General features: G+C 46.2%; 1 protein-coding gene across 1 annotated transcript in view; it reads right to left on the bottom strand.

Annotated features, from left to right (window-relative positions):
- Positions 1 to 3,550, bottom strand: part of T265_09727 (hypothetical protein) — a gene marked incomplete at both ends in the record, with an annotated part of 15,303 nt that extends 11,753 nt beyond the window's left edge. The window contains one exon of the mRNA XM_009175890.1: positions 2,827 to 3,550. Within this exon, the coding sequence (XP_009174154.1) occupies positions 2,827 to 3,292 (466 nt within the window). The remainder of the gene's footprint in view (positions 1 to 2,826) is intronic.
- Positions 3,551 to 15,918: the final 12,368 nt, after the last annotated feature.

Below are 15,918 nucleotides of genomic sequence, written 5' to 3'. Positions count from 1 at the left end.
GGAGGTGTAGGCACCTCGGAATGATTGTGTTAAGCTAGGACTAAGTCCCTCCCCGTCCACCTTTACTCTTTTCTTTACAATAAGGCTTTCAAATAAGTCATGGTTGTACGGCAGTAAAGCATCGGTGTCGAACACTGATGTCATGCTGTCGATGATGATGATGTCATAGAAATCGTCCTTGGCAGATTCAGGGCAACAATCAGTTGGGGCGTAAGCAGGCACAATAAACAAGGTGCGATGGACCTCACCTCCTCCAGATTCACAGATGTTGCCAAACTAACCGCACAGAGGCGAATATCAACGGGTATCCAATCAAGCAGAGACGCTTCCACCCGTTCGCTCAGTGCAATACCCACCCCAGCATATCCAACTGCGGCGGCCTCTGCATCGCCAGAAGTGCGCAGCCGGAACTTGGAAAATCACAGTACTTGCGTCCTGCGTCCTTGTTTCTGACAGACAACATAAATCAATGCTGAGGGAATCCAGCGTAGGAGCAAGAGCCACCTTTTCAGTTGTTTGCTTTAGTGTGTGAATAATGAAGGTGGCTAAATAGACAGGCTTTTGAGGTTCGAAAACAGAATTCGAAGTGTTTAGGGTTGTAACTGAACTCGGACGTGCAGAAGCTGCAGCTGAGTGTGATGCAGGGCGAGCAAAACGGCCAGTCATAGAGCTGAGACCTGCGGAGAAAGTATTCGAATTTGGGTGGGGGAGGGTGAAAGAAGGAAAACGTGAAAGTGTAAGAAGGGAGACGTCAGCAGTAGCACGTTTTCGCTTACCCGCCCTGCTGTATGAGGCGACCCGGCTGATGTCATCACGCGACGGCCGATGTGGCATGAGTTTATTTGTGTATGTGCAGTTCATGGTTATACGATGGCTGGGATACTGCCAGGGCGCCCACATCTGGACAGCAGGATTATTAGGGTCCTCAACCAAAGCCTTTGGTTAAAAAGCCTAACCGAAAGGCAGTGGTTTGGGCTGGAAATGCAAGTACAATATCATTTTTATGGAACACTTCGCCACGAATGTTCCAACCCCCAAACTGGAGGGCCAGGAGACTGTGTTCGTCAAACCTCTAACCATGGTATGTGAGAATGTGTGTCGCGCGGGCACCCACCAGTATAGCTCAATGGGTCGCCACACCACGGCAAGGTCTAGTCTCTTCGTGACGGGAATTGATAAACCACTGGTCGTCTAAGTGGTCGGCAAAACCTCAACTTCGTTCAACGAAGGCAGTGTGAAATGCTCTTGGCTTGTAAGCGCGATGTCACGACGATCGAATTTGCTGTCCAGCGGTGAAATTTCCGTTGGGAGTGCACAGGACATCATTGATGGTTGCTGGATGTGAAAATGGCGATCTCAACGAGCCAAACATCGATTCCGTGTAGATACTGAACTAACCATATCGTCCGGTAACTTCCAGAACATCCGCGCAATTAACAGGACTCGATCAGCTTTGTATTTCTGGACCCATGAACAGCGTTTGACTTACCATATAGGACTCTATTCAGGAATGACATAGCCGAATGTCCAACGCCATTATAATTCGAGATCCTTCCCGGTGCACTGTAAGGAGGCACCAGGTCTTATCTGGGTTAAACTTTCCGAGCAAGTTCCTAACCTCTGTGAAGGATGTGATCTGTGCCTGTACAATATGACAAAAATCAGTGTAGTTCGTTCCGCGAAAGACTAGTGAATAAAAGCAGGATTCAGTGTTCTCACTGAGATGATGGCAATTCACAGTGCCGATCACCAGTAACCATTTGTAATTATTTGTATCATTTGTTGTTCTCACCACCGAAGTGCAACAATATTCATGAATGATTGATGAGGCCACCAATCAATTTCTACTACATCTCTAAATATGCCACTCTAACTTGGAAGGAAAGTAAACATCAAGACTAATAATAATAGTGATAATAATAATAATAATAATAATAAATAATAATAATAATAACAATAATCGTCCAGCGGTAGCACCCTTTTGGTGCCTAGCTCCCATGCCACACGAAGGAGGCACGAGGGCTGGGATACTGCTAGGTTGCCCAAGCCTAGACAGGGGAAGTCGAGTGGCAGAGGCCGGATTCGGACCACGGACCTTCCGGTCAGTAAGTTCGCGCTCTAACCACTGAGCCACCTGGCCCAGAAACATCAAGACTGATGATAATGTAATCGTTATCGAGAAGGAACTGCCAATAGGTTGGAACACATGTTGGTGAAACGTTTGCAGATGTACTGATCTACTCATTACGACCGAAATGAATTAGGGTATATTTAGGCAGCCGCAAATTCCGACCGAGAAACAAACCACATAAGTTGCAAAAGGTCGAATGAGCTCGGACGACAGTCGAACTCCTCGAGGCCAAGAGACGCTGTCTGACAGTACTTTCCACGCCATGTACAGACTTTGTACAACCGGTTACCTAAATACGCTGTCTATCCTCCGAAAGCAATAACGCACGAAACGGATATTGCATAGTCAATCCTATCGACATCGCAGCCAAAACATGTCCGTGCAACGTCACTACTGATAGTGATCTTGACTTGTTGCACAACCAGAAAGCCTATTTCAGGTCTTAAGTCGTAAGAGCGAGATAGGACAGAGAAGGACCTGACCCATCAAAAGTGACGAACTGAATAAACTAAGCTCGTGGGTTGGGGTTTTCAGACACGAAGCATGGTCCTGCCAAAATATAAACATCCGATTCAATGAGATTCATGCCCATGTGAATTCTCCAAGCGTGTAGCACTGAAAGTTCAAGAACATCACGAAATTATGAACAACTTAAGTTTTAACAAATCCCAAGGATCAGACGCAGGAGTGCGAACCTGTGGACACGAAGTTGACACATTCCTCCTTCGTCATATCTTTTCGGAATTCTCTGTCGAAGTAGCCATAGATATAAGTGCTCCCGGAGCCACCGATTACTGCCGGCTGCTTTAGAAGCATACCTCCTAGAGGAATAGAATATATCTGAAAGTATGATATGAAAGGATAGCACAAAACTACCTGTCCACCACCAGATTCGTCCCAACCAGCAACAAATAATCCGGCACTGAGGTCATCCCGGTAACTGTAGCACAAAGAGCGACACGTGACAGCAGCTTCTAAGACGGTTGGGTCTTTATTCATTTGCATCCGGTGGAAGTCCAGCTGATAACGGACGATATCAGCAACTTTCTGTGTGTCTGCGGCTGATCCAGACCGACAACAGTAGATGTTCTTTGCCAAAGGCGTCAATTTGTCGGTCACGCGATTGACAACATAAGTTCTTCGAATTATAAATAAGCACATCCACAATAGGCTTACCCAGAAGATGTCCTCGAGTCGGCCCCAATGACAACACCTCCGTTATATTGACAAGCGAACAGGGTAGTCTTCGGAGAAGGCGATGAAAAAATCTACACGGACTTACTCCAGTGCTAACTTCGCCTCGATATGGTACTTTGAATTCCGCGAATTTTCCACTGCAACCCACGGGACCCACAGAGTCTAAGCCAATCATGACGAAGCAGTGGGAATCAAAGAAGGCGCCCGAAGTCACAGTTCGCTGTTTTGCACGAAGTCACAGTTCACCGTTTCGCACGCAGTCTGTCATTAGGGTTCAATAGTAAGTAGGTATTGGGGATCTGCAACCACATTTGCTGGGTCTCAGAGAACGACATTCGCCTCCAATTTTCATCGATAGGAATTACCATCAATTCCCATTTCCAGAGACTCCCCGTCCATAGGTGCTTTCATTGTGTGTGGAAACTTGGAATCAAATAGACGCACGGAGCAGAAGGGTTCCGTGAGTTTGCACTCGGGCAGGATGGCAAAGCTCCTTGGCTCAAACATGTAGGCTGTCAATTCTGCATAAAGGAAAAATAATCAGGACAACTAAAAACCAAACTAAAAAGGTTAGCCATGATGAATCTTACCCTCAGTCATCACACAACGAGAGAAGTTGTGACGTTTTGTACCTTTATTTTACTTCCATTATAACACTAGGTATTTCATCAATTGCATAATCGTTTTTTTTAATACGAGAAACTACAAAAAACGCGCCCTTGTACAATTTCACATAATACAAGCGTGGTCACGTGCTTCGACTCTCTCTTCTGATTTCGCTCGCGCTTGCAGCGGTCATTCGCGAGTCTCATATACTAACTCTGGTACCCAAAACATTTCAGACTATCTTCGGAATCTATTATATGTGGAAACTGTTCAGAAGAAGACCTCTGGACCAACACTATTGGATTATTGTTTATTCGCTGACCTGGGCCAACGACGAACTATTTTAAAGAGAACAATTGTTAGTGAGTCTGTTCCATCTGACCTATTTATTTTTGTATACCCAACTTAGCGTAATTATTTTTATTACTTTGCCACACACTCCTGGTAAACTGACTTATTGGGTAGCCAGACCACTACAAATTTGGTGAGCCCGAGTATTTCTAGATATTTTTTTTGAAAACTTTTCCTTTCAAATCGTCGTAATTTTACTTCTTTTGCCCGGTAATCATGGAGGCACACTTTGACTCAGCGGAATTAGTCGAGAATGCAATTAGTATACGTTTACCAGACTATAATCCACGCAACCCAAGGGTATGGTTTCACCAGGTTGAGGCCGTTTTTGCCACCCGACGCATCGCTTCCCAAGTCACCCGGTTTTCCTATGTTGTCCAGCATCTTCCTTGTGATGTAGCAACAGAAGTTGAAGATCTGTTGGAAGATATTCCTAAGGAAAATCCGTATGACGCCCTTCGAGCGGCCGTCATAAGTAGGACAGGGAAATCAGAAAACAAAATGCTGCGGGATTTATTCACCACCGTCGAACTTGGGGACAGATCGCCATCACAAATGCTTCGCCACATGCGCAGTCTCCTCTGCGGCCGTAAGCTAGCAGAGGAGATCATGGCCCAACTATGGCTCGACAAACTCCCACCCTCCATGTCCCACGTCATCAGCGCTTTCGTTGATGACCACAGCTTAGAGCAGCTAGCCCGGATGGCGGATAAGATACACGAAACATACCCCAGTAACTCCGTAAACTCCGTCTCCCGCCCTGCACCCACTACAGATTCCGACCCGCTTCTTGCTTCTATATCGCACCTACAAACCAAATTTGACGCTTTGACCGATCGCCTACAACGGTTAGAGATCAACAGGCATCGACCACGTTCACGATCCAGATCGTCATCTCGTGCCCGTCTCCCTTGGTGCTGGTATCACCAAACTTATGGCCCAAAAGCACGCAAGTGTCAACCACCTTGTTCTTTCAAGCCGCGTTCCAACACCCCTTTAAACACCCCGGCCAGTCAGTAACGGCGACGACTGTCTGTGGCCCTCCTCGCACTAGTCGCCTGTTCCACATCACCGATCGTTCAAGTGGTCTACGTTTCCTCGTAGATACGGGAGCTGAAGTTAGTGTGCTACCACATAAGAATCCACTTCCCGATTCTGCTTCTTTCTCGTTACAAGCCGCTAACGGTACCCGCATCGCTACATACGGCGAACGTTCCCTCACCCTTGACCTTGGATTGCGACGTGCGTTCAAGTGGATCTTCCTTTTGGCCGACGTCCAAACACCCATCATCGGTGCAGATTTCCTGACCCATTACAATCTATCTGTCGACGTGCGACACAAACGTCTTTTAGACACGCTTACATCTCTCTCAGTCAACGGAATTAGTGCCCCAACTTCATCCACAGGTATCCGCGTTATCTTACCGGATTCACATTTTGCTGACATACTTAGGGATTTTCCAACCCTTACTCACCCATGTCAGTACACCCAACCGGTCACTCATTCCGTCGTTCACCACATTCAGACGAGAGGTCCACCTGTCCATGTCAACCCCCGCCGACTCCATCCGGATAAGCTACAAATCGCAAAACACGAGTTCGAACACATGCTCGAACTCGGCATCATCCGCCCTTCATCGAGTCATTGGTCATCACCCCTACATATGGTACCTAAGAAATCTAAAGGTGATTGGAGACCCTGTGGAGATTACCGTTCTCTCAACAACGCTACTATCCCAGACAGGTATCCCATCCCACATATCCACGATTTTGCAAGTACCCTATGCCATACAAACATTTTCTCCAAACTCGATCTCGTAAGAGCATACTACCACATACCCGTAGCTCCGGATGACATTCCCAAAACAGCCATCACAACACCGTTTGGCCTTTTCGAATTCACGCGTATGCCCTTTGGTCTTCGAAATGCAGCCCAAACGTTTCAACGTTTCATGGACGAGGTTTTACGTGGCTTACCGTTTGTGTACGCCTACCTTGACGATGTTTTAGTCGCTAGCACCTCCCCAGCTGAACATACAGCTCATCTCAGAGCAGTGTTTGAACGTTTTTCCACTTACAACATACGTTTGAACATTGACAAATGCTTATTCGGTGTTACTAGCCTGGATTTTCTTGGCCACCACATTGACGCCACAGGTATTTCACCATTACCCGATCGCATTTTGGCCTTAGAGTCATTTCCCATGCCCACAACTATCACTCAACTTCGTCGTTTCATTGGTATCATCAACTACTACCGGCGATTCATCCCTCACTGTGCAGATATTTTGAAGCCACTGACCGATTTACTTGGCTCCAAAGAGAAATCTGTTACTTTGCACCCCGCCGCCACTGCTGCTTTCGAAAGAGCCAAGCACGCCATTGCTCAGGCCACAAAGTTATCTTTCCTCGATACTCACGAGAGCACAAAGCTGATTTTGACAACTGATGCTTCGAATGCTGCCGTCGGTGCAGTGCTTCATCAAGTTGTTAACAACACACCTCAACCACTAGCGTTTTTCTCGCAGAAGATGCAGGCTGCCCAAACGCGTTACAGTACTTTTGGTCGTGAATTACTCGCAATTTACCTTGCTATTCGCCATTTCCGGCACTTGTTAGAGGGTAGATCGTTTACCATTCAAACCGACCATAAGCCACTCACATACGCCTTCAACGCCAAGCCTGATCGATATTCACCACGCGAGATACGCCATCTGGATTATATTTCACAGTTCACTACCGACATTCGGTACACTCCAGGTTCGGACAATGTCGTCGCAGACGCCTTATCCCGTCCTGACATAAACGCTCTTCACCCTTCCACGCAGTTGGACCTAGCCAAGCTGGCGAACCTTCAAAACACTGATCCTAATTTTTTGCCTATTCTATCGTTCCCTTCATTTCAAGTCTCTTCAACTCCGTTACCCCTCCAATCCGGAGCCATTTTTTGTGATATGTCTACCGGATCAGCTCGCCCAATCGTCCCCGAAGCTTTCCGACGCGTTGTTTTCGACCACTTCCATGGATTTTCTCATCCAGGAATCCGAGCAACCAGGAAGTTGATTAGTGCACGTTTTGTATGGCCCTTCATGAATAAGGACCTGACATCCTGGGCCAAACAGTGCATCGCCTGTCAACGCACTAAAGTAACTCGGCATACGAACTCACCTATTGGTTCATTTGCCGTTCCTGATGCTCGGTTCACACACGTCCATCTCGATATTGTTGGTCCTCTTTCCCCATCAAACGGTTTCACTCATATCCTTACCATGATTGATCGTTTTACCCGTTGGCCAGTAGCTGTACCCATTTCGGATACTTCAGCTGAAACAGTTGCTTTTTCATTTTTGCAACACTGGGTTAGTAATTTTGGTATACCTTCCACCGTTACTACGGATCGCGGCTCACAATTTCAGTGTAATCTCTTCCGTGAGTTTTCTACACTATTCGGTTTCCATCACATATCGACTACCGCGTATCATCCCTGTTCCAACGGTCTGGTTGAGCGTTTCCATCGCTACCTCAAAGCTGCATTGACTGCCCAAATGAACCCATCTTCATGGTCCTCTTCTTTACCCCTCATTTTGCTTGCTATTCGCTCCACTATTAAGGAGGATCTTCACTGTTCCCCAGCCGAACTAGTATACGGTACAACTCTACGTCTACCCGGTGAACTAGTTTCCCCTTCTGGCGCACAGCCCGAATCACCCGTCACATTCGTCAGCCTTCTGAAACAACATATGGCCGAACTTCGTGCGACACCTACCAGACGATCAACGCGAACGGAGCACATCTCAACCGAACTCTCTTCTACACCATTTGTATTTGTCCGACATGACGCAACGAGGAAACCCCTCCAACCCTGTTATGATGGCCCCTTCAAGGTCATCGAACGTCACTCCAAATATTTTGTTTTAGAGAGAAGTGGAGAGCACGACACCGTCTCCATTGATCGTCTGAAACCTGCCTACATTAAAGCACCTACGACCACATCCAGCAATCCTGTTATTCCAACAACACCCACGCCTACCCAAGATATCCCTCCAGCCAACCTCACTCTTTCCACTAGTCGTTCAGGACGACGCGTCCGTTTGCCTCAGCACTTAGCTGATTACGAAACTTAAGTTAGCAACTTTTGATTCGTTACTTTGGTTATTCGAGCGTTTTACCATTTCATGGTCAACGCTCTAGTGGGGGGGGTAGTGTGGCGTTTTGTACCTTTATTTTACTTCCATTATAACACTAGGTATTTCATCAATTGCATAATCGTTTTTTTAATACGAGAAACTACAAAAAACGCGCCCTTGTACAATTTCACATGATACAGGCGTGGTCACGTGCTTCAAATCTCCCATCTGATTTCGCTCGCGCTTGCAGCGGTCATTCGCGAGTCTCATGTACTAACTCTGGTACCCAAAACATTTCAGACTATCTTCGGAATCTATTATATGTGGAAACTGTTCAGAAGAAGACCTCTGGACCAACACTATTGGATTATTGTTTATTCGCTGACCTGGGCCAACGACGAACTATTTTAAAGAGTACAATTATTAGTGAGTCTGTTCCATCTGACCTATTTATTTTTGTATACCCAACTTAGTTATTTTTTTTTTATTACTTTGCCACACACTCCTGGTAAACTAACTTATTGGGTAGCCAGACCACTACAAAGTATGAGCTTTTGGGGTAATTTCTTGTCTTATTGGGTAGCCAGACCACTACAAAGTATGAGCTTTTGGGGTGTGGAAATTTCTTGTACTATTCATCTTTGTAAACCGCGTGGAAATGCAGAAAGTCAATTTTTTGTGACGCTGGATGTTTTATCTCTCAGTATGTCCATCAAAAACTCAAATTCACTAAAGTCTCAAAAGCTTTTGACTAAAATGAAAATTACCACGAAATGAATCCATTCAAAACACTTGATGTAACCGAACAGTTGATAGCTAATTCTGTGCAAGAAATGCTACAGACTTAAGCTCTTGCACTCGTCCTCAACGAATATCACCGTGCCAAATAAGCAGCGCATATTTTATCGACAACTGTTTCCACTCTGATGCGCTGAAATAAGGAGAGGATAGTTGACAGACGTTTAACTGCAAAACTTACATCCTATGCAATCAGCCCTTAATGTCAGCTCTAGCATTAGGGTCCATTCGATTGTATGCAACAAAGTTTTCGCATTATGCTGGAACTGTGGCATTTGTTGATGCATTTCGACCCTGGTGATTTGTTTCCCACGTCAATCGCAAGCGCCACGCATAGAGCTCCATGCCTGTCATGGTGCTGGTCAGCACTATGGTAGCATACATGCCTTCGGATGTTTATACCTCTCACAGATTTTTACCCGAAAACCTCGAGTCATTCATATTTATGCTTCCCAGGATTTTTGGCGACAGGTACGAGCCCACTTGGCTGTTGGAGGATTGGGTTACACAAGTGCCAAGTGGGTTCGGCTGTATAGCCTTCAAGAAATATGCTTAAATCTCAATAGCCATGCATCGGCTAGGAATTTAGGAAAGCATTCTGTGCTGCGGAAACTCCTTCTGTCACTCAAGTGATTTAATAGTCAGGTGGATGAATTCTCTAAAGAGGAGCACCAAAATGGAGATCTTTGCATTAAGGAGGGATACTGGTTTGTTTCCAACTGCTGTGGAGAATAAGGAAACTGAATGGGCCAAATGGTTTTGCTGTTGAAGAGGTGTTTAAGGTAGAAGCTTTTTGGACGCGTAAATTATTGAAAATGCTAGAAACCAGACCACCCTCGTAAAGTAGCCTGTTAACTCTGAGTCCAGGGCAAGTTGTGAGTACAGGAAAAGATGGGGAATGGCTGCTGCGAAAACAAATATCGAAATATAAAACTGTATTCACCTTCGTGCTTGTTAGGTCCAGATAAGTAGTCTGTCTGTGTACGCAAGTAGGGGATTAAGATAGCGAGAAATTAAATCCAGGGCATGCGCAGTGTAGTTGCGAGTGAGCTATCAGACTGGATGTTGCAGTGCCGTTCCACCGCTGCAGCAACATCTGCTGGGATCCAAAGAGTCCTGCAAAAGACGTCATCATTAGATTGATCTTGGAATGAATACGGATTTCTGCGATCGGAAAGCTTTGGCCAGGAGGGGCGACACAAGTATATTCAGGCTTGTACAGAGTCAAAAATACTTTTGACCGTTTAGAGGCCCGCAACTGCGGAAGGCAGAGTTAACAGCTTTCGGAACAGCTACTACCACTGGGTAGAGATCCTTAGAACCTGGTGGGAAAAGAAGGGTATTCGACTTCACGGGCCTTACTGATAAAGACCCAACGCTTAAAATGGCTGAATGAATAACAGGCTGGTTAACTAAACATTACTATGGAGAGGAATTGAGTTACCCTACCCAGAATTTGTGAAATAGTTTAGTTTGACAACATACCGCCGATGCTTTCCAAACGCACATTGAACAAACCGGCATAAGTGGGGCTCTACTCAGAGAGTAAAAACTACATCAGGTTGAAAACGCGAAGGCAATGGTGGTAGTAAAAGTGCCACTTCGTGAGGTAAGCAGGGGGGTCGACCGATGCGGTGCAGGGGCAAATCAGACAGGCCATATAGTACAGAGGGGCAGTAACCGTGAGGAAAAGCAGTACTTCGATGGAAAATAATGGATGGAGAACTTAGCACACTAGAGCTTCCAGCTTTGTGATGGAAACTGGTCTACCGGCTACTTAGTCACTGCTGCAGCTCCAAGTAACTAGGGGCGTGTAACTTAAATGGTCAACAGACACTCGTTATGAATCCCAGTATTTAAGGAATAGCAAGAGTTTATGTCACATATGAATATCGCCTTTGCTTGGAGCAAGAGGGGTGTGTGTGAATCATGCCTCACCGATTGAACTTCCCTTCTCCCGATCAAACCATTCCCTTGTCTTAGCCTGCTCTCTACTCCGTTCACCTCGTGGACTCGATAATCATTTGTAATCTCTCATGAACCTTTAACCCTTTACATGTCGAACCAATTTGGTTGACCATCTTCTACGCGCGCTTCTTGACCATGTTGCGTTACCGCCTTTTGTGCCCTAAACTGAGGTTGATTTGCTGTCTTCTTCGGACTTTCGTTGAATTTGCACTACTTTGTGATACAGTTTAGGGGGAAATCCTCATACTTCAAGGTTTGTACTCCTTTTATTACAAAATTTATACATGTAGTACCGCATAATTTGATAAATCGGAAGAACTCAAATTTTCTGGCTTGTGGTTTTGTGCGTCACTCAAGTGGACCTTTCCGAATACGTCGAAGTACCCTACACTGATCAAGCGAACTCGTCATAGGGAACCCTCAATTCTGCGCTTTGATATGATCTAAGAGAATTGCCGTGAAATCTTCAATTTAGTTCAGACGAAATTCTGTCTCCTTCACGGGTATCTCGGAGCTCTACAGGATTTACGACTTCAACGGGGCAGGCCGGAACCAATAACTCGGGCAGACAGCAGCGGTCTCAATAATAGACTGCCCGAAATAAGTGCCCAGGCTCGCCGACACTTGAGATTCTGGAGCACCCGTGCCATCGGGTGGGGTAGAAGATAAGAACTTACCATAAGGCAAAGAACTGGAGGGTCACGAAACAAGGTTTATGCCCCCCGTGTAGGCTATCCGATCTGCAATGTGGCAAGTCACTGGGTATTCAAAAACGCGGCTTGTGCAACGATAACTCCAGGTACTGGACAACATATCCGATCCGAGATTCAGCCTGGTAAATTCAAATAAACAAACTGGAAACAGACACAGAAGTGTGCAGGCCATAGTTAACCATGGGTCGGACAAAGTGGGATAGGGGTATTCAAGGAGCAGACTATTTGGCTAAACGACCACATAGCGTTTTTATGGATCGCCATTTCTACAACAGGCGCATCACGATGTTGTGCCCGTGACTGAATGTCCTGTGGGGGCGTGCAGTAATTTAATGCACCGTAAGTCGTAGGGGATGGTTTTTGTGCTTTGCATGGGCATGATTACTGATTATTGATTGGATATTAATGAGTGACGCACGAGTGTTAAAAAGAGCTGACAAGGCAAGCCAGAGATATAATTAGGCGAGGGCGTCCGGGCACAAAAGCTCAAATTGTAGTTGAGGGAAAATAGTGGGGCTGCGAAAGTGGGAATGAAAAAATATGTGAGCCTGCTGTCTACGGCTGAGGTAGGAGAGTGATTACTAGCCAAGGAGAGCCGAAAATGAATCTTTCAAAATGTGGGACAACAATAAATGGCCTAAGCAAGTGAGTAAATATGATAAGACCAAGAAACAGAACAATTAAGATAAAGGCGCTATCCAAATGAATGTATTTACTGCAAGTTTTGGAGATAATATTCGTTTGGCTTCCTCAGTAAAAAGAAGAGAGCCAATGTTTTTCCCCTTGCTTAGTTGAAGATAAAGTGGGTACGGAATGGCAGCGTGGTCTGCATTTGAAAATGGTCGCACAGGAATAATTTCGTTCCAAAGACCTTAGGAGGAGTACATACTGGAATGCAAAGCTCGGAGCTCTGCACTCCCTGAGGGATCCGGGAAGATAGCCCAGAGCGCAAGTCAGCAGTGCAAGTTCCTTGGTAGAATACCAAACTCAGAAGATAAAAGCTCAACCTGAGGCATCCTCGCCATAGAGCACAACCCAAAGAAGCACAGAGAATGATGCATATTAGTTTGAACGTTGCGGGAGCTTTGACTTTCTTGTACCACGTATGTTTGGAAAAGCCGAAGAAACCTCAGCCTACTTCAGTCAGTCTGAATCAAGGAGCGGGAGCGAGCATCGTGGGATATAATTGCTGTAAAAAGAAATTTTGAAGAGCCAGGCCAACTGGCCTATATACACGACGGTCTATAATATTTGTACAAATAACAGTGAGCGGAAGTATATTTAAAAGAAATGATTTGGCACGTACTGACTGACTGCTGGGCAACAAACCCAAATTCTCGATAATTGTAGGCCCTGTTGTTGCGCACACCACCCGTAGTAGAGGCGTAATTAAGGTGTTCAAATTTACGGTTGAAGCCATTTGTGTGGACCGCTTTCAGTGATTAAGTACTGCGCCGTAAATCGGAGATGACAGAGAGGTAACTGCGGGCAATGCTTTATGAAAAATAAAATGAATTCAGTCATTGCCAAGGAACCCAGGTTCGCTAAGGCTTCCGAGTTAGGAGGAATTAGCCAAAATGTCCTTGTATGCGGAGCATGAGGTTCACTTCTTCTGTGGGCATGGTTGCCACTGAAATATTGGACAACAGTGAGTAAATAGCCCGATTCGTTGAAAGGGGCAGAGAACACATCGGCTGACCAAGTTTTGTTGTGAACGGAATTTCCTTAAAGGGTTGACATCACCAGAAATTATTTTCTAGGGTGAGCTGAAACTCAGACGTAGAAGGGAGCGAAGACATGTCGTTAGGCAAACCAGGATGGACAGTAAGGGCATTTGGAAACGTCCGAAAAAGAGTGATGGCTTGGGAAGTTAAATATACAGAGTAAAGTCTTTCGACAATGGAGAATTTGTTCAGTTCCGTTCGAGACCATATACAAGATCCACGTCATTGGCACTGTGATAGATGGGAACGAGCGATACTGTATGCCGGATGGTCGGTAAGGCACCATGTTCGCTCGGAGAGAACCAGGTTTAGGCGATACATATGAGGGTTGATTAGGCTGTAGAGAAGATAATTTATCAGATACCTCATGTAAGCAGAAGAAAGCGGGTGTGTTGGTAGGAGAGGTGTACTATTAGGGGATGATAAGAGAAAAAGGTCCCTAGTAAATGAACTTATCGGCTCAGGGAGGTCGGGTTGATTGGAATATGTGCAGGAAAACCTGTGGCTTCCGAGGTGATAAACGGGGTTAAGCAAGTTAAACACAATCGGTACACATTCTCTTTGGTTAGCTGCGATGAAACTGAGGACGGAAAATTGGTATCGATAAGTAGACTAGAAAACCTGGTCGAGCGGTATCTTCGAGTGACGCATAATACCAGAACTCCGGGTAGGCAAGGGAGCAAACAGGCTCCAACGTGCGACAGTCATACGTGTAAAGTCAGATACAAATGGCCGGATGACTTCAAGGCCAAATGTGTGTAGTGGTAAGGACAAACAAACGTCAGTTCATATATACACACTGAACACAAAAGTGGGAGGGGGGTTACAAATGGGGATATAATAAACGTGGGGAATTTCATTGTCAACATAACGGATGACACACCGTCCGCCAAATTCTCCACGTTGATTCAGCGGGCGCCCCGGTTCTTGCCTACTACCTACGCTCAGCTCCATTCTAAAGTACCCCACCAGCCACCGACACGAATGGTCCGAGTCCACTCCTGCCACAAGTGCCGACTCCGATGGGTACAAGCCTATTCGCGTCCTTCCAGTAAGCACACCCTTAAGAACGCCGCCCGCAGTTCTAACATACAGGGTTCTTGCCAAGCCATCTGGGCTCGCCTCACAACTATCCATTACCCCTAGAGGCCATTTCTCACGAGGCAGGTCCTCACCAGAGACCAGAACCAAGTCTCCTCTTTCTAATTCTTGAGTTGCTCTGAGCCACTTGGTACGCACCTGCAACGTTAGCAGAAATTTCCTTATCCAACGACGCCAGAATACGCCAGCGAGATAATTGACGTGATGCCAACCGGAATGATATCGCGAGGCCAAACCGTCGCGACCGGGCACCGCAGGACAGCACTGCATGAGGAACAAACTATTTGAAGTAAGCGGCTTCAAATCGTTGCTGTCTGATGATAGCGGAACTATAGGTAGGCTATTTAGAATCTGTTCCGCCCGTATAAGAAGCGCGTTCAGTTGTTCATCGGTCAAACATTGTTCCCTACATAGACGTTGTACCGATCTGATTATACGCTCCCGCACATCACTACGATGGCTAGCTGCTGGGGGATTGAAGTGCCACTGCATATCCATAGTCAAAAGCCGGTGTGACATTTTGCTCTGACTTCACAGCTTTATATCATCCCGAAAATCCCCCAGTGCGCCAACGGAGTTCGTACCATTATAACTGTAGATATCGGTGGGCTTGCCACGTCTACAGCGAAGCGCATCAAACATTGTAAGAATGAATGTGTCGACAGGTTGCCTGCCATTTCCGAATGGATTGCTCTAGTCTTCAGACAGCTCAAGATAGAGCCATAGCGTTTTTCTTGCGAACGGCTACATTTGGTCCTAAAAGGTCCAAAGTACGCCACTCCCAAGCACTCAGCGAGTGGAGACTGACGGGGCGGTTAACTCAACCACTGTGCTTGCATCTTGAATTCTCGTTTCTGAGACACAGCACACATCAATGCCATGCGAGTCCAGTGTGAGTGCGAGAGCAGCTTGTTGTCCTGCTTGCTTCAGAGTGCGAACATTGAACGCGGCCAGACCTCCATAACAGTAAAATAATAAGCGCTCAACTGTAGCACCTCATCGGTGTCTAGTTGCTATGCCACCCGAAAGAAGCACGAACGCTGGGATACTGCCAGGTTGCCCGAGCCTAGACAGAAGTCGAGATGCTGAGGTCGGGTTCAAACCACGGACCCTCCGGTCAGTAAATTCGCGCTCTAACAACTTCAGCATTCTTGCCCCACCGTGGGAAGATGTAATTGATCATATGCTAATATTTCTCCTGT

This window comes from Opisthorchis viverrini (assembly GCF_000715545.1).
Source record: "Opisthorchis viverrini unplaced genomic scaffold opera_v5_308, whole genome shotgun sequence".
Classification (NCBI taxonomy): Eukaryota; Metazoa; Platyhelminthes; class Trematoda; order Opisthorchiida; family Opisthorchiidae; genus Opisthorchis; species Opisthorchis viverrini.
This window is presented reverse-complemented; position numbering and strand designations above follow the sequence as displayed.